The sequence below is a fragment of the Diceros bicornis genome, chromosome 24 (assembly GCF_020826845.1).
Source record: "Diceros bicornis minor isolate mBicDic1 chromosome 24, mDicBic1.mat.cur, whole genome shotgun sequence".
NCBI classification, from domain to species: Eukaryota; Metazoa; Chordata; class Mammalia; order Perissodactyla; family Rhinocerotidae; genus Diceros; species Diceros bicornis.
In genome coordinates, this window is record NC_080763.1 from 25,249,325 (window position 1) to 25,267,939 (window position 18,615).

General features: G+C 39.9%; 1 protein-coding gene and 1 pseudogene across 1 annotated transcript; one reads left to right on the plus strand and one right to left on the minus strand.

The window, feature by feature from the left end:
* Positions 1–276: 276 nt before the first annotated feature.
* NOXRED1 (NADP dependent oxidoreductase domain containing 1) lies at positions 277–18,382 on the minus strand. Its single transcript, XM_058567458.1, has 6 exons — positions 18,211–18,382; positions 16,098–16,294; positions 13,017–13,197; positions 12,262–12,413; positions 11,418–11,640; positions 277–589 (listed from the first exon to the last, which is right to left on the minus strand). Exons 1-6 carry the CDS (start codon positions 18,363–18,365, stop codon positions 412–414), a joined length of 1,086 nt encoding a protein of 361 aa, XP_058423441.1. The 5' UTR covers positions 18,366–18,382; the 3' UTR covers positions 277–411.
* On the plus strand, positions 6,736–7,753 carry LOC131420982 (mortality factor 4-like protein 1; annotated as a pseudogene).
* Positions 18,383–18,615: the final 233 nt, after the last annotated feature.

The window sequence follows — 18,615 nt, forward strand, 5'->3', positions numbered from 1 at the left end:
AAATGGGAGGACAATCAGGCTATATCATTTGTCAGCTACATACTGCTACAGGAAAAGAAGCTACAGAATATAACTGTCTAATAATGACATTATAACTCATTTAATTTAGCTTTTAGAAGAGAAAGAATTTGTATTAACAAGGCTTTCCTGGGGAAGCAGCTTACTTAAGTGTGTGAGGTTAGGTAGTTTCATTTGTTTGCTTCCAAAACCCAGACACACCCAAATATGCGATGTAAAGGAACTCTTGTTTTATTCTACATTTTAAAGAACCATCAGTATAATTTTCTAATTCCTTAATGCCTAACATATGGCAAACACCATACAGTCACATGACTCCCACTGTCACTTGTGATGATCAGGGCACAACCAGTGTAGAGGGAGAAAAAATCCTGATTCCTGAGGTCTCTTCTCTTATTGGGATGGAGAGCCTGTGGAAACCACTGGCTGTTGTTCTTTGGTTAGAGAGATACCAAATGAATCACAGTATAGTTGGGTAAGGTGGTCCTGGAGAGCAGTACTGGTTGAGAGATGCTGGCTAAAGGGAGTTTCCTTGAGTTGCACAGCAGTCAGATCAAACCAGGGGAAAGGCCTGGGGTGAAAAATAAACAAATACTGTTACTTTTTAATGTCTGTTCCATACATCTGATTTGGCTGTGAAACATTTCCTTTAAAGAAAGTTTTCCTCCACTTGGAAATAGGGTTCTTCATTTTCTGTATCAAACTAATTAAAATTCCTGGTTAAATTAAAAATTCAGCTGGAACTATTCAATATGTGGATTTAATTGTACTTATGAGTTTTCACACTTATGTATATTTTGCTAAGTGTGTTTGGGGAGGAATTCATCATTAGACAATGATTTTAATAATGACATCGACATCCTTTTCAGTATATTTTCCTTGAATTTAGAAAGAGAATACATAAGAGGATCATGGACATTAAGAATGGAAAAGATCTCATTTCTTTTAAGATATCCTCTTTAAAAAAATGATATCCTCTTCAATTGTATAGGGAAAGGAGTAGAAGTTAATATGCAAATGAAAACGGGGCAGTGTTAAGTATTATTGTATAGCAGAATTTAAATGTTAAAAAGCATTAAGACATAGGGTTGTTACAGTGTTAAAAACATCAGGAGTAAGGCAAGGATATCTGCTCTCACCACTCTTTTCAGCATAGTACTGGAAGTTGTAGCCAGTGCACTAAGGCAAGAAAAGGAAATAAAAGGCATACAGATTGGAAAGGAGGAAATGAAACTGTCCCTATTTATAGATGACATGATTTTCTATGTAGAAAATCCCAAGGAATATACAAAAAAATCTCCTAGAACTAATAAATGAGTTCAACAAGGTTGTAGGGTACAAAATAAACATAAAAAAATCAATTATATTTATATATATTAGCAATGAACACTGGGGCACCGAAATTAAAAATGCAATTCCATTCACACATACAAAAAGGAATACTTAGGGGGCCAGCCCCGTGGCTTAGCGGTTAAGTGCACGTGCTCTGCTACTGGCGGCCCGGGATCGGATCTCGAGTGTGCACCGATGCACCACTTCTCCGGCCATGCTGAGGCCGCGTCCCACATACAGCAACTAGAAGGATGTGCAACTATGACATACAACTACCTACTGGGGCTTTGGGGAATAAAAGGAGGAGGATTGGCAATAGATGTTAGCTCAGAGCTGGTCTTGCTCAGCAAAAAGACGAGGATTAGCATGGATGTTAGCTCAGGGCTGATCTTCCTCACAAAAAAAAAAAAAAAAGGAATACTTAGGTGTAAATCTAACAAAACATGTACAGGACTTGCACACTGAAAACTACAAAATGTTGATGAAATAAAGAAGATGCAAATAAGTGGAGAGACATAGTATGTTCATGGATGGGAAAACTCAACATAATAAAGATATCAATTCTCCACAAATTAATCTATAAGTGTAATGGTAAAATAAAAATTAGTGATAACACCAAATGCTTGTAAGGATGCAGAGAAACTGGATCATACATTGCTAATGATAATGTAAAATGGTACAACTACTTCTGAAGAACAGTTTGGCAGTGTCTTAAAAAAATAGACAACTACCGTATGACCCAGGAATTGCATTCCTAAGCTTTTGTCCCAGAGAAATGAAAACTTACATTCACACAAAACCTGTACATGAATGTTCATAGCTTTATTCATAATAGCCAAAAACTGGAAACAACCCAGATGTCATTCAACAGGTGAATGATTAAACAAACTCTGGTACATCCATGCCATGCTACTACTCAGCAATAAAAAGGAATAAACTACTGATACACACAGCAATTGTGATGAATCTCCAGAGAATTATGCTGAATTAAACAGGCCAATCTCAAAAGGTTGCATATTATATGATTCCATTTATATAACAGTCTTGAAATGACAAAATCATAGAAATGGAGAACAGATTAATGGTTGCCAAGTTGGGGAGGAGGGGCCAACATAAAGGATCCCTTGGTGATAGAACTGTTCTGTATCTTGACTGTATCCTTGTTGTGGTGGTGTACTATTGTTTTACAATATCTATATATAGTGTGTACCAATGGAGGAAACTGGATAAATGGGTGCATAAGATTTCTTTTTATTGTTTCTTAACAACTGCATATGAATCTCAAAAGAAAGTTTAATTTAAAAAAGGGGGGGATACTGGGCCAGCCCCATGGCTTAGCGGTTAAGTGCGCACACTCCGCTGCTGGCGGCCCGGGTTCGGATCCCGGACGCGCACTGACGCACCGCTTCTCCGGCCATGCTGAGGCCGCGTCCCACATACAGCAACTAGAAGGATGTGCAGCTATGATGTACAACTATCTACTGGGGCTTTGGGGGAAAAAAATTAATTAATTAATTAATTAAATTCACAAAAGGGGGGATACAATTAAAAAGTGTAATCCACCAAGAAGATATAAAAATTATGAACTTTTATTCATCAGATGATATGGCTTCAAACTTTATAAAACAAAGATTATTAGAAATATAAAGAGAATCTGAGAAACTACAATTACAGTGGAAATATTAATATGCCATCCTTCTCATTCTCACAGATTATCTGATGAAAAAGAATGTAGAGCAGTATTTCTCCAACATTAATGTGCATATCACTGAGATCTTGTAAAAATGCAGATTTTGCTTCCATGTATCTGGGGTGGGGCCCCAGATTCTGTGTTTCTCAACAAACTGCCAGATGTTGGTATGGATCCCAGGTAGTTTGAGTAGGAGGATGTAGCAGACTTTAATAACACAGGAACTTTGTGCCCAACAATGTAATCATTATTTCAAAGGCCAATAGCACATAGCTGAAGAGGTTAGATGGACATTCTTAGCTTTCATTATTTTTATAATGGTAATGTGATTGAAATTAAATGATCCATAATATTTAATTCAAGAAGCTAAGAAAAAGAACCACAAAATAAAGCAAAAGAAAGGAGGAAGGAACTAATTATTAAAGATAAAAATGGAAATGCTTGAATTCAAAAACAATAGCCTGGTAGAATTAATAAATGAAGCTGTGAACTGGTTATTTTAAAAGATCAATAAAATAGACAAGCTGCTAGCAAATTTAATCAAGAAAAATTTTTTAAAAAACATACACAATCTTAGACATGCAAAATGAGATATTAAGAAAACATTAAGTACAACTTTATGCCATCAAATTTGAAATCCAGATAAAAATGAAATATTTTTGCTAGGAAAATGTGAATTACCAAAACTGACTCAAGAAGTAGTAAACCTGAATAGATCATAAACTAGAAAAACTGAAAAGAGTCAAATTTCAGCCTCCCCCAAAAGATATTTGGACCAAAGGGATCTACAGTTAAGTTTAGTCAAATCTTCAAGAAATCTATAATTCCTATGTCACTTACACTGTTCCATAACATAATGATATAGGCTTCCTAATTCTATAAGGTTAACACAACATTGATACCAAATTTGAAAACTACGTATCAATTTCACTTTTGAGTATAGATGTAAACGTCTTAAATGAAATGCAAGGAAAAAGGATCTGGAAGTGTTATTATTACATAGGGTTTATTTTAAGAATGCAAGGAAAGCTTGATAGCAGGAAATCTATTTATGTTGTTTACAACATTAATTAAAGGAGGGGAGAAATATGAAACCAAGTCTACCCATGCATTTTGGTTAATGTGACCTTTAAGTCTTTTTTTAATCTATAAGGTCCCCTTCTTTTTTTTTCTTTGCAGTTTATTTGTTGAAGAAATTGGGTTGTTTGTCCTTCAAAGTTTCCTACATTCTGGATTTTGCTGATTACATCTCAAGGTCACTTAACGCTTTCCTGTCTCTTGAATTTCTTATGAAAAGGTAATTATATCTATTCACTTGATCAAATTCAGGTTCGATTTTTTGGCAAGAATATTTCATTAGCATCTGTCTATTTTTATCCAGAAACACATCATCTGTCTTTTTGCAGTGTTAAGACTGATTAGTGGATTCAGTCTGATTAATTCATTATAAAGTTCCCCCACCACCTTTCACCTAGTGTTGCCTGGATTTGTTATTGCATTAGAGATTGGAAAGTGATGATATTCTATCACTCCTTCATTTAAGAAGGAATGGTTCAACCTGATAAAAAGTACCAGAAATACATGGTCTGTCTTTTTGCAGTGTTAAGACTGATTAGTAGATTCAGTCTGATTAATTCATTATAAAGTTCCCCCATCACCTTTCACCTAGTGTTGCCTAGATTTGTTATTGCATTAGAGATTGGAAAATGATGACATTCTATCACTCCTTCATTTTTTTTTTTTTTTGTGAGGAAGATCAGCCCTGAGCTAACATCCATGCCAATCCTCCTCTTTTTTGCTGAGGGGGACCGGCTCTGAGCTAACGTCTATTGCCAATCCTGCTCCTTTTTTTTTTTTTCCCCCGAAGCCCCAGTAGATAGTTGTATGTCATAGTTGCACATCCTTCTAGTTGCTGTATGTGGGACGCGGCCTCAGCATGGCGGAAGAAGCGGTGCGTTTGTGCGCGCCCGGGATCCGAACCCAGGCCGCCAGTAGCGGAGGGCGCGCACTTAACCGCTAAGCCACGGGGCCGGCCCATATCACTCTTTCATTTAAGAAGGAATATTTCAACCTGATAAAAAGTACCAGAAGCCAAGAGCAAACATCCTACTCCAGATTTGACATTAAAAACATAGCCTATTTTCAAGTTCATTTGTCACAGCAAATATCAACAATAGTTACGTCTGGAAAATGGGATTTGAGGGAGGTACTTTCACTTTCTGTTTGGTACATTTCAGTTGATAATGCTTTTACCACAAACATTTGTTACTTTCCTAATTTTTAAAGTTATTTTTCAAAAGTTCACATAAAAGAATAAATGTGTGAGAAGGGTTAAGATTTTGGAAAATAATAATGACGAAGACTTGCTCTACTAGATGCCAAAATATACATTCACAGTACAGTAATTAATTGTAGTGTGGGAATAGAAAAATAGGTCCAGAGTTCAGAATAGAGTTCAGAAATATACCCATGAATATCTTGCAGTTTAGCAATGATAAAAATCATATTTCAAATTGGTAGGAAAAGATTGGCTACTCTATAAATAGTGTTAGGCCAATTTGCTTTCCAAAATGAATAAAAGATATTAAAAATCTCAAATTGATTAAAGATTTGAATATTTTAAAAATAAGATATTAGAAGAAAATATAGAATATCTTGGGATGAAGATGGTCTTTATGACTTGAAACCCTGAAGCCATAAAAAAGTGATTTGACAATTTTGATTATAAAAATTAGAATCCTCTGAACAGTAAAGGATACTAAAAAGAAAGATAAATAATATGAAAAATATTTCTAATACATATAACATATTCCTACTGAAAACCTCCTACAAAACAATAAGTAAAAGCAAACAATCCAAAAGAAAAATAGGCCAGGAACATAAAATGAGAATGAGAACACAAGAGCAACAAGTTTGTAAGCTGGAAAGAATATGGACAAATAATGACTGAATCCTAAGTCAGTAACAGGGAAAGCCAAGACACGGTCCATTTACATCATAGAACCCACAAGACTCAGGAAGTAGTGGACCAAGTACATCTGGAAGTAGGGGTAAGATGGGGCTAAAAACAGGATGATGGGTTGAAAATCTTAAAAAGGAGAGAGACCCTCCCAGTACCCTACCCAACGCAGCACAATCAGAAGACTGTCCCTCCCCCTCCCCAACAGAAGGTTTATTCTCTGGAGAGGGTTAGATGGGGGATCTCTGGACAGGGGGACAATAGGCACTGATGAGGGTAGGGATATACTGAAAAGGGGGAAATAAAGTGAAAAAATACGTACTGAATGATACGACCACCTCTCTTCCTATACACACACGCAGCTTTCTTTCCCCAAGTTGGGTCCCAAAGTCTTCGAGACACCAATATTCCTGTGAATATTGAAACCAAGATACCAGGGTTTCCCAAGGAAACAGCTGACCAAATCACTCTGTAGTAAAGACCACAGTAGCAAACGCAGAGTTTCCAAGGAACTTTTTAGTAACCAGGATCTTAAATATGAGCAGACAGTCAAGGTTCTCCATATACTTGAAGAAAGCCTCTCAAATGAATGATAGAGACCCAAATAAATGATCAGAAAGCAACTTGGAAGGGTAGAGAGCAGAGGGCGGTAGACGGGGTTGGTGGGAGAAGGAGGAGGCAGCGGAGAATCACTTATAAATGGTGCTGGAGCAGCACCTGAAGCCTAAATTCCGGGAGGGTGAGTGTGCTGTGCTTTCATGGACCTCTCCTTTACGAAGCAAAGTGTGTAAAGGTTGCCATAAAGGACAAACAAGTGAAATATTTTATACATTGCAGTGGGTGGAATACAAATTGGGATGAATGGGTTCCAGAAAGCAGAGTACTCAAATACGTGAACACCAATCTGCAGAAACAGCAAGAACTTCAAAAAGCCAGTCAGGAGCAATATGCAGAGGGGAGGATGAGAGGGGCTGCCCCAGGAAAGAAGACATCTGGTCTGCAACAGAAAACTGTTGAAGTGAAAACAAAAAAAAAGCACAAGCAGAAAACACCTGGAAATGGAGATGGTGGCAGTACCAGTGAGAAACCTCAGCCTCCTCGCAAGAAAAGGGCCCGAGTAGATTCTACTGCCGAAAACGAGGAAACGTTCATGAACGGAGTTGAAGTTAAAGTCAGGATACCTGAAGAACTAAAACCGTGGCTCGTGGGTGACTGGGAGTTAATTACCCTGTGAAAACAGCTTTTTTATCTTCCTGCCAAGAAGGTGGATTCCATCCTAGAGGATTATGCAAATTATGAGAAATCTCGAGGAAACACAGACAGTAAGGAGTATGCTGTTAATGAAGCTGTGGCAGGGATAAAGGAATACTTCAATGTAATGTTGGGCACTCAGCTACTCTCAAATTTGAGAGACCACAGTACGCTGAAATCCTCGCAGATCACCCTCATGCACCCATTCTCAGGTGTATGGAGCGCCACATTGACTGAGATTATTTGTACAAATTGGAGTGATGTTGGCCTATACACTTCTGGATGAGAAAAGCCTTGCTTTATTACTGAACTATCTTCATGATTTCCTCAAATACCTGGCAAAGAATTCTGCAACTTTGTTTAGCCCCAGCAATTGTGAAGTGGCTCCTCCTGAGCCCCATCGGAAAGCTGGGTGCGAGGCGCTGACGCTCACTTATGTTTGGATCTCTGTAAACACATTTCTGTTCTTAGTCCTCTTGCACAAATGATGTTCTTTGACAATGTTAGTGCATAACAGAATTGGTGTGTGTTTGTTTTCTGTTTGATTTTAAACAGAAAAATAAAAGGGGTACAGCTCAAAAAAAAGAAAAGAAAGCAAGCAACTTGGAGGAAACAGACTCTTCAGAGAAGAAAAGAAACCTGTATCATTTCCATTCTCAAAGGGATAAGAAATGGTATTGCACAGTGAAATGACAACAGGATGCTACATAAAAAAGGAATATTTAGAGCCTAAAAGAAAATCTTTGAAAATCAAAATATAGCAAAAATGGAAATATGATAGCAAAAACAATATAGTTGAGAAAATTTCTCAGCAAAGCAAAAAGACAAAGATACTGAAAATAGGAGAGATAAAGAAAATCAGAGGATCAGTCCAGGAGGTCCAACATTTGACTAATAAAATATTCAGAAAGAGAGAATAGAGAAAACAGAGGGGAGGGGAGGAAATTATTGACGACTTAATTGGAGAAAATTGGAGAACTTGACATCAGATTGATAAGGACCACTGACTGTTCTGTGTCTTTTGTGGGTGGCACTTACATGGGTATTTGCTTTACAATAATTCATTAAACTGTATATTTAAGAATTTATGGAATATGTACTTTTCTGTGTATGTGTTATATTTCACAGTATTTTTGTGTGTGTGTGTGAGGAAGATTGGCTCTGAGCTAACATCTGTTGCCAATCCTCCTCTTTTTCCTGAGGAAGACTGGCTCTGAGCTAACATCTGTGCCCATCTTCCTCTATTTTGTATATGGGACGCCGCCATACATGGCTTGATGAGCAGTGCATTGGTCCACACCTGGGATTTGAACTTGTGAACCCCGGGCTGCCAAAGCACAGCACACAAACTTAACTGCTGTGCCACTGGGCTGGCTCCAGTATTTTTTAAAGTTAAGGGAAAAAAAAAAAAGGAAAGGCTCACTAAGTGCCCAACACAATGAGTCAAAATAGACCCAAATCATGACATATCATAAAATTTCAGGATACTGAGGTCAAAAGATCCTATAAGCTTCCAGAGAGAAAAGAAAGAAACAGGTTTCAGACAAAGGATGAATTTGAGAATTAGAATGGCACTGTACTTCTCAACAGCAACTAAAAGCTGAAAGAGAATAGAGCAATGCTTTTATAGATTTTATTTATTTATTTATTTATTTTTTCCTCCAAAGCCCCAGTAGATAGTTGTATGTCATAGTTGCACATCCTTCTAGTGGCTGTATGTGGGACGAGGCCTCAGCATGGCAGGAGAAGTGGTGCGTCGGTGCGCGCCCGGGATCCGAACCCCGGGCCGCCAGCAGCAGAGCGCATGCACTCAACCGCTAAGCCACGGGGCCGGCCCAAGCAATGCCTTTAAAATTCTGAGGGAAAATTATTTCTAACCTAGAATTCTATCCCTGGCTATGTTCTTAATAAAATATTAGGTGAGAATAAAAACATTTTCAGACATAGTCTCTAAAAATTACTTCCTGGGGCTGGCCCCATGGCCTAGTGGTTAAGTTCAGCGCACTCTGCTTCGGCAGCCCAGGTTTGGTTCCCAGGCCTTGACGTACACCACTTGTTGGCGGCCACGCTGTGGTGGTGACCCACATATAAAATAGAGGAAGACTGGCACAGATGTTAGCTCAGTGCTAATCTTCCTCAAGAAAAAAAAAAAGATTGGAACAGATGTTAGCTCAGGGCAAATGTTCCTCAGCAAATAAGTAAATAAATAAATAAATAAACAAACAAATAAATAAATAAATAAAAATTACTTCCTATGCATCCTTTTCTAAGGAAGCTACTGGAATAGGATATGATCTTCCACAGTGAGGGAGTAAACCATGCTAGAGGAAGAAGGATCCAGGAAAGAGATCCAGTGTAAGAGAGAGGTAAAGGGAATCCCAGGATTAGGGGGATGGAAAATCCCCAAACTGAAAATGTATCACACAGGCCATTGATAATTAATTAGAATAAAAAAGATAAGAAAGAGGGAAGAATCAAGGATTACTTCCAGGGTTCTGGCTTGAACAACTTGGTGAACGAGCATGTAATTAGATAACAAACACCAGAAGAGCAGGTATGAGAACAGTTATGCTTTTGGACACATTGAGTTTGAGTGGAGATGGTGCGTACGAATTTACCTGGGCACGGAATTGACATCTAGGCTAGAAATACAGAGTCAGTGCTGTCAGTGTAAAGAAGGCAACCTAAGTCCCCAATGTGGAAAAGATCATCCGTAGACAAAGTGTACAATGAAGAGAAAAGAAGGCCTAGGACAGAGTCCTGAAAACTCCCAGATTTAAGGATGGGGCAGAAGACGAGCTGGCAGAGGAGGGGCCAGAGAGACAGGAAGAAGATGAGGAGAAGGTGAGAGTATCATGAAAGCCAACAGAAGAGATTGCTTCAAGAAGGACGGCATGGTCACTAGTCAAGGAAGAAAAGGACTTAAAAGTGTCCAGTGAATTTAGTGACATGGAAGTCACTGGTAACAAGGGCAACAATTTTTCCCTATTAGATTATCAAAGATTAAAAAGATTGATCTTAGGGGGGCCAGGCTGGTGGAATAGTGGTTAAGTTCGTGTGCTCTGCTTTGGCGGCCCGGGGTTCACAGGTTCAGATCCCGGGCGCAGACCTATGCACCGCATATCAAGCCATGCTGTGGCAGGCGTCCCCCGTATAAAGTAGAGGAAGATGGGCACAGATGTTAGCCCAGGGCCAATCTTCCTCAGCAAAAGGGGGGGGATTGGCAACAGATGTTAGCTCAGGGCTAATCTTCCTCACAAAAAAAAAAAACATCTTATAGTTATCAGCTGTAGAGAAATGGCACTCTCCTACACCACTGGTGGAAATGTAAATGAACACCATGTTTTTGATAAGCAAATTGGAAATATCTATCAAACATTAAATATATATAACCTCTGATCCAGAGATTCATGTAGATATTTATCCAACAGAAATACTTGTACAAGTGTGCAAAGTAAGTACGAGGATGTTCAGTGCAGCCCTTTATGCAAAATTTGGGACAGGGGCGATCTACATTGCCCTCAAGAAGAAATGGGATGAATAAATGTAATTAAATGTATCCAGTGGATGCCTATGCAGTTGCACATAAATGAAGTAGATAGGACTGTATATGGTATCCACAACATAGTAAGTGAAAAAGCAGTATATATAGTCTCCATGTTTCTAAAATATTTATATACATTCACATTACAATATAATGACAATATAAATATATGTTTGTAAAGGCATAGATAAAAAGACAAAAATATAAAAACTGTTAGAGGTAGAGTCTATGAAATGGGATGGGAGGGCAAAGGATGGCTTTCACTTTTCCACTAGTTGGATTTTTTTTTAAGAATGTATTATTTTTGGGCCGGCCCCATGGCTTAGTGGTTAAGTGTGCGCGCTCCGCTGCTGGCAGCCCGGGTTCGGATCCCGGGTGCACACCGATACACCGCTTCTCCAGCCATGCTGAGGCCACGTCCCACATACAGCAACTAGAAGGATGTGCAACTATGACATACAACTATCTACTGGGGCTTTGGGGGGGGGAAATAAATAAATAAAATCTTAAAAAAAAAAAGAATGTATTTTTATAAATTTTTAAAGATAACATGAAAGAGAAAAAGAATTTGCTAAGACAACAGTGTGGGAGAAATTAGAATGGCCAGCTGTCTGAGACCTTACCTTTTCTGCAGTAGGTTCTTGGCATAGGCTTTGCTGACAAAATCTAGTAGTTGAAATTTAGGGCAAGATGCTCCATCTTTCCCACAGTCTTCGAAGTGCGCAGAGAGGAACTGTTCACTCAGAAGCTGCAGCACTTGTGCGTGAGGCATGTCCTTGGCAGTGCAGAGATTTAGGGCTGCATAGAACACTCCCTCCAACCACTTGACATTGAGGATAATCCCCCCTACACATCAGTGAGAAGGGACATCCCAGTTAGCACCACCAGTAAAGTTTGCAGGGAACCTAGGATGAACCCCAGATGGTGAACAGCCACCTTTTTTCCAAGACAGGTTGCTCATCTGAACCTCAAGATAAGCAGGCACTCCTCTTTCCTGGGCCAAGAGCCCTGTTTGTGCCCTTTATAACACAGCATGTGTTGACCCTGCCATGGGAGGACAGGTATGACTAATGCAGACATTGCTCATGGCAGAAGCATCTCTAGAAGTCTCTAGAAAGGTCCTTCTCAAGATGAAGGGACTAGGGAAAACTGCAAGATTAGAGCAGGGAAAAGCCATATTAGTCCCAGACACTACATCCTCCTGTTTAAATCAGCTCTCTCCTCTGGTTGTTTCCAGTTCATCCTTAAGGGGTCGGAATAATGAGACTTCTCAGCTTTCCCTAATAAAGCCTGCTTTTTGCCACCAAAGCTGTTCCCGTACAAAACCTAAATAACTGAGAATGTATCTAACTTATACTTTCCCCTCACACCCTCCAACACACACACACACAGGGATTTAATAAGCTAGCAACAGGCCAAGAAGAGGGTAATTTTCAGAAGGATGCCAAAAATACGGTGAGCCGTTACCAGCAGGACTGTAGGGACAGGTAGCCTGAAGAATTGCAGGATCTTGGAGAGCAGCTGTGATGTCCTTATTGGCCCCCCAGATGTTGACAAAATCTTCACCACAGTGATACTGAGGCCGCAAGATATTGGTGTGGTTCAGTAGGAGTTTCAACCTGAAAGTAAAGCCACCAAGACAGGGAGTGCGGGGCCAGGACTGGAATAAACCACCACATAATCCACTGAGTTCCCATCCAACCCAACGACAGACGCCTGTGCACGCCTCTGCTCCCAGGCAAATGAGGGTGTGGGTCAGCGCTCAGGGTACTGCTTGTTGTGGGATGGTTCAGCCATCCACCCAGCAAACACTTACTGAATGTTAACATGTGCCTGGCACTGGGCTAGACACCAGAGGTATAAAAACAATTTTTGACACGTGCTCTCAGTCACTTTTCATGCTCTTGACTGGTGGTTTCCCTTCTCGTTGATGAGCAAGGGGAACACGCGTCAGCTTCCAGTAGTGGGAAGCAATGCTCTATTGCAGTTATAAACATTTGCACATCAAAGAAAATGTCCCACCCACAAGTACTGTTTGTGAAGAAGTGGGGAAGACACAATTAGAAACGGTGGCTGGGCCCTTCTGCTGATGAAGCTGCTTCCACCTTATGACTGGGAATGACCAACTCCAAGAGGTAGGGGCTGGGTTGGAGGCGGGAGGCCGAAGCCAGAGATGAGGAGACAGCAGTTCTGCCAGTTCTGTGCTCACCCTAACAAGATACCTGGGTATGGGGACGGCAGCTACAAAGCTGTACACAATACAGGCTTTGTCCAGGCTGGTTTGAATTTCCACGCAGATGTTAGGCAGCTGAGATGGCAGGCAGCAGAGGAATATCACGTTGGCCCAGGCCACCAGAGAAGAGTTATGGTAGAAGCACTGGACTCCCAGTTTCTGGAACTCAGCTGGAGAGAGAAAGGAAGACGAAGATCACAGTACACAGGAGTTTGACCTGAGCATCAACTTTGGGGAGAAGATGACAATGCTTTTATCTCAAGTCTTGTCTCCACATCAATCAGAAGAGATTCCTCATGCCTCCTAAAAGCCACGGAGCAATCCCTAACCCATTACTAAAGCAGCTAGGGCCATCGCAGCAGTGCTTGAGATTACAAGATAATTCCTCATTATCTTACTTTCAGACCAAATGCTAGAATTTTTCAGATTTTTTTTTTTAGGAAGAAAAATATCTTAAAGAAGCCTTCTGCTCCAATTCACTGAAGGATTAACGTGTGGCAGATAATGTACAATGTACTTTACACACGTGATCTAAGGGAATCCTCACAAGGACCTATGAGGCGGAGACTAGTATTATTCCTATATTATAGATGAGGAAGCTGAGGCTTCCAGAAGTTCTGTGACTTGCCCAAAAGTACACAGCTAACTGGCGTAGGTCGGTGGGAAAGACTAAGAGAGTGGAAGGAGTTTGGAAAATTATACTCCTCTGTACAGTTTCAGTAAAGTACACACAATTTAACATTAATAAGATATTTATAAAAGTAGAGTGAAATGTGATAACTCATGTAGTTGCATGAAAACGCTGACTCTAGTTAATCATTTGATTGTACTTATTGCAATATGGATTTTCGAAAGTAAAAATGTAGTAAACTCACATATGGTAGTATGTTTTAAGTGTTATTGGAAAACAGAATATTAGACATTGGAGAGGTCAGTTCTTATCAGAACTACCAAGAGTACATGATAAACTTGGTGCTGAGGTCACCTGGGTACTCATGAGCCTGGAGGTGGATAGGACAAAGAGGAAGTTGAGAAAACAGGCTCCTCCATGCTTCTTTCAAGTGTTGTTCTCAAAAGTGCGTAGAAGCTGATGCTGAGCATTTTGAATTCTTGCTTCCTTACATAATGTGCAGTGATATTCTAAAACTGTAACTTTATTATCAATAAACATATTGCTTCCCAAAGAATATATGCACTGTATTGAAATATCATATATACTAGTCCTATTGATGAGATTTAAGAAATATGCCTTGAGTGGTAAGATTTTTTTTTGTTTCCTTAATATAGAAAGAACATTTACAAATCAATAAGAAAAATAAGGCACTCCAACAGAAAAATTGGACGAAAAGAACTCCAAAAAGATGAAATAGCAATAAACCTATAAAAATATTCATCTCTTCCAGTGATCAATGAAAGACTTATTAAAATAAGAAAAATTTAAAAGGCATATTAAAATGGTGATAAAAAAAAAAGATTCCAAGAATTGACAAGAGTATAGCAAAATGGGTATTCTTACCCAATGCTGGTGAAAGTTTACACCTAAACAACCTTTTTTGGAGGTCAATTTGAAAACCTATATTAGAAGTTTCTTTGAAAATTAAGTATACCTACCATATGACCCAGCCATTCCACTCACAAGTGTTTACCCAAGAAAAATTAAAGCATTTATCCACGCTAATATTTGTACACAAATGTTCATAGTAGTCAAAAACTGGAAACAACCTGAATGTCGATCAACAGATGAATAAAGTGTGAAATATTCATGCAACGAAATACTACTCAGAAATAAAAAGAGTATCAATACGTAAAACAACATGGATATATCTCAAAATAATCATGCAGAGTGAAAAAAGTCACACCAAAAAAAATACAAACTGAGTGATTCCATTTATATAAAATTTTAGAAAATGCAAACTAATCGGTGGTGACAGAAATCAGATCAGTGGTTTCCTGGGTAGGGGGGCTGCAGGGAGGTAGAGAGAAAGAAATTACAAGGAAATTTGGCAGTGAAGGATAAGTTCCTTACCTTGATTGTGCTGATGGTTTCACAGGTGTATACATGTGTCAGAACATCAAATTGTACACTTTAAAAATGTGTAGTTTATTATATACAAATTATATCTTAAGAAAGCTGTACCTATTCTTTGACCTAGTAATTTTATTTTAAAAATTATGTACAAGGAAGTCCAACTACATAAGGCACAGTTACATAAATTATCATACAACCATACTTTGGAATACTATACAACCTTAAAATCATGATTTTGAAGAATGTTAAATTTTATGAGAATATGCTCATCATACATTAAGTGAAAAAAGCAGGACACAAACAACTTTGTACAGTATCAATTACTGATATAATCAGAGAAAAAATGGAAAAGAATGATATCCCTGGTAAAGGGATTATAGGTAGTTATTATTTACTTCTCTATAGAGTAATTTTCTAAATTTTCTAAAATATGCATATATTTTAATTTTAAAAATTATTGAAGTATAATTTACATACAGTGCAACACACAGATCTGAAGTATATAGTTTGCTCATTTTTGACAAATGCATACACCCATGTAACTTATACCTCTCTCAGGATATAGAACATTTCCATCCCCCCAAAAGTTCCCTCTGTCGGTCTCCTCAGCAGCAACCACTGTTCTGATTGCTGATTAGTAAATGGAATCATTACAAAACATTTCTTCAAATTCAGTAAATGTTATTTTTAAAAACACAAGGCCAAATGTTTGGAACTGGTTAACACCCACTACTTGCTAACTGGTCCAGTTAGAAGATTTGAACTCTGTTTGGAAAGCTTCTCTGTATCAAAGACCCAGAAAGATATCTCACCACCAAGGACATGGGGAGGAGAGATGGATATAAAACATTTAAGTGGAGAAGAAAGTTGTTTTAGGAACAAGTTAAAGAACCATTTTTCTAGCTAGTTTCAGGGCTAGCAAGCTGAGAACTCAGCATGCTGCACGCAAGGATTCCTCTTCCAAAGGACCCTTTCAAAATGGCCTCGTCAGTTCCTAAAAAGTACACCCAAGCCCCCTTTCTACCACACACTGCTCCTCACCCAGGGCCTCTGGCCTCCGAGTGGAGATCTGCAGACCTTCAGCAGGGATGGGGACAAGCTGAAGCAGTGCGTGAGCCAGCTGCTGCCCAAGGCGGCCGCCTCCAATGATGCCCGCCCTTAGCGCGTCATCATCAGGAGCGTCGTCAAGAGATCCAGTCGAGAGACGTTTGGAAGTTTGTTTCTCATGTAATGATTCTCTGGAGAATGAACACACAGACACATGCATAAAGACACGCACACCCTGTAGCTCTTCTCGCTGTCACCCTCTGACATTCTCTGCTTTAACGTCCTCATATGGTGGTCTGATGGCACCTTAAGTACTTCAGAGATGAGGCATTCCAATTATGTGCCACTTATCCAGCGTCACAAGAGAATGAAATGTTCCTCCTGAGTGAATTTTCCAGAAAGTAGAGCATACTCCTTCAAGGAACCAATACTTGTTTAAAATATTTTTAAATGAGGATTTTTTGGTTACATGTATTGTGCATTTCCCTGCCTTCTTAAACACAAGGTCTGAATATTTAACCGTTTCGTTGACTCAGGACCATCATTGTGAACAGCCACTATTATACATCCTCTGGGAACACTGTGGGCCTGTTCCTTCATTGTTTGTTTCCTATGCAGACAGCTGTCAATTTTCATTGCCATCAGGATAAGTGCACCCCTCTCCTACCATACACCTACTCTTTTTAGTTTGCTCTTTCAATTCTGCACAGATCCGGGAAACTAGGTAACAGCTTTTTTCTTTTTTTTTTTTAAGATTATATTTATTTATTTATTTTCCCCGCAAAGCCCCAGTAGATAGTTGTATGTCATAGCTGCACATCCTTCTAGTTGCTGTATGTGGGACGCGGCCTCAGCATGGCCGGAGAAGCGGTGCGTTGGTGCGCGCCCGGGATCCGAACCTGGGCCACCAGCAGCAGAGCGGGCGCACTTAACCGCTAAGCCACAGGGCCAGCCCGGTAACAGCTTTTTTCAAACATTGTGATTTATAAAAGTAAATGGTTTGTATGGGAAAACAGGCCTGAAATTGAAGATCGAGTGTTTGAGGCCACTCTTTCCAGAAGTTCACTTATTGTTGGTTCTGGATATGTTTCCTTGGCCCAAGATGAACAAATTCTGAACACACAAGGCATTGTTTTATGTTATACAACAATTTTACAGTTTGTATTTCTGTAAAAATTGGAGTCTTAAAGCTCTAGAGCTTCCAGATAAGCATCACAAGCCCCATTCTATTTAAGACTTATCTCTTGGTTGAAAAGAGAGTGTTTTCTTTCAGCGCCTGATCCTTCCAAATATAAAATGCCTCCTGGAAGTTTCATATATTAGTTTCTCACCAGTCATCTTGGATGAAACCAGTAGGTTTATGCATCCTTACCAGTCAGCCAATCAGCAAACTCATTGAACAGCCTGCCTCCTTGCTGTATCTATAACATGTTCAATTCAGATCTGGTCCCACCATCTAGGAGTTGATCTAACTTCAGAGAAAAGTTGACTGAGGTGGGGACAAATGCTCCAGGCATAACCTGGAGTTACAGAATCCAGGATCCGTGTCCTAGGTACCTGGCTCTCACATGCCTCCTATTTAAGTGTCTGAAGCCACATTGTACTAAGATATCAGAAGCCAGGGCTAGACTGAGAGCTTCTCTGCAAATCAGTATTCCTGGTTTCAAGAAAGTCACCCGGCCATAGGGACCCCCAGTGTCCCAAATGGCTTTCCTGTGAGGGAGCATTCCACTATTAGCTCAGCCCGAAAGAAAGAACAAACCTGATTTTCAGCCAATAGCCATGGAAAAGCTAGTCATTGGTAGCTGTGGAAGACAAGCTGGTGGTCCCAATGAGTGAGTGATTGAATGAATGAATTGATCATTCAATCAATCCACTCACTGAAAGGAAATCACACAAGCCATGCTTTATTACATAACCGCTGCCAAGGGAGCCTGGTATGCATTTCCCTGGTGCTTTCAGGCCAGGAGTGATTGACTGGGGGTTGGAAAAGGTAGGAAGACACTCCTCCTGTCAAAGTTATCCTCCAATATAAGAAGTTCAAGCCATTTGGATTCTCCACAGTGAGATTCTTCTCCATCTGCCTGACCCTGGAGACCTAGCTTACCTCAGATTACGGAATAGCTTGCAGAAGAAGGCTGCATGGGCACAGGCCTTGATCATCAGCCCGCGAGAACGGCCCTGCAAATACAGCCAGCAGCGGTCTTCCTCTCGAATCCCATACTCAAACTGCAGGGACTCGAGGTCCTCTAGCATGTCCATTTCCAAGCCACCATCTCCTGCAGCGACAGACACCAATCAATTTGGTTACCTGTCCTGGAAGACGAGGGGGTCTAGGCAGGAGGGTGTGTGCCCAGGTCACACGCTCTCATGATGGTGGGCTTCAGCACCTCTCCCTTCCGGTTCTGACTTGCAGCTCTTCTCCCTTTGAGTGAAGTCCTGGAGGATTCCTAAGCACTGACTACCCGTGAATCAGGAATACCTGGATTCATGAAAAACCTGAACAAAAGTC

What these genes read in the sequence shown, in the direction of transcription:
- NOXRED1 (XM_058567458.1), bottom strand. Translation starts at nt 18,365, where the DNA reads ATGGACATGCTAGAGGACCTCGAGTCCCTGCAGTTTGAGTATGGGATT. An exon ending in AAGCTATTCCGTAATCTGAG is followed by an intron (nt 16,295 to 18,210) that starts GTAAGCTAGGTC and finishes TTCATTCTCCAG; the next exon opens with AGAATCATTACATGAGAAAC. An exon ending in TCGGAGGCCAGAGGCCCTGG is followed by an intron (nt 13,198 to 16,097) that starts GTGAGGAGCAGT and finishes TTCTCTCTCCAG; the next exon opens with CTGAGTTCCAGAAACTGGGA.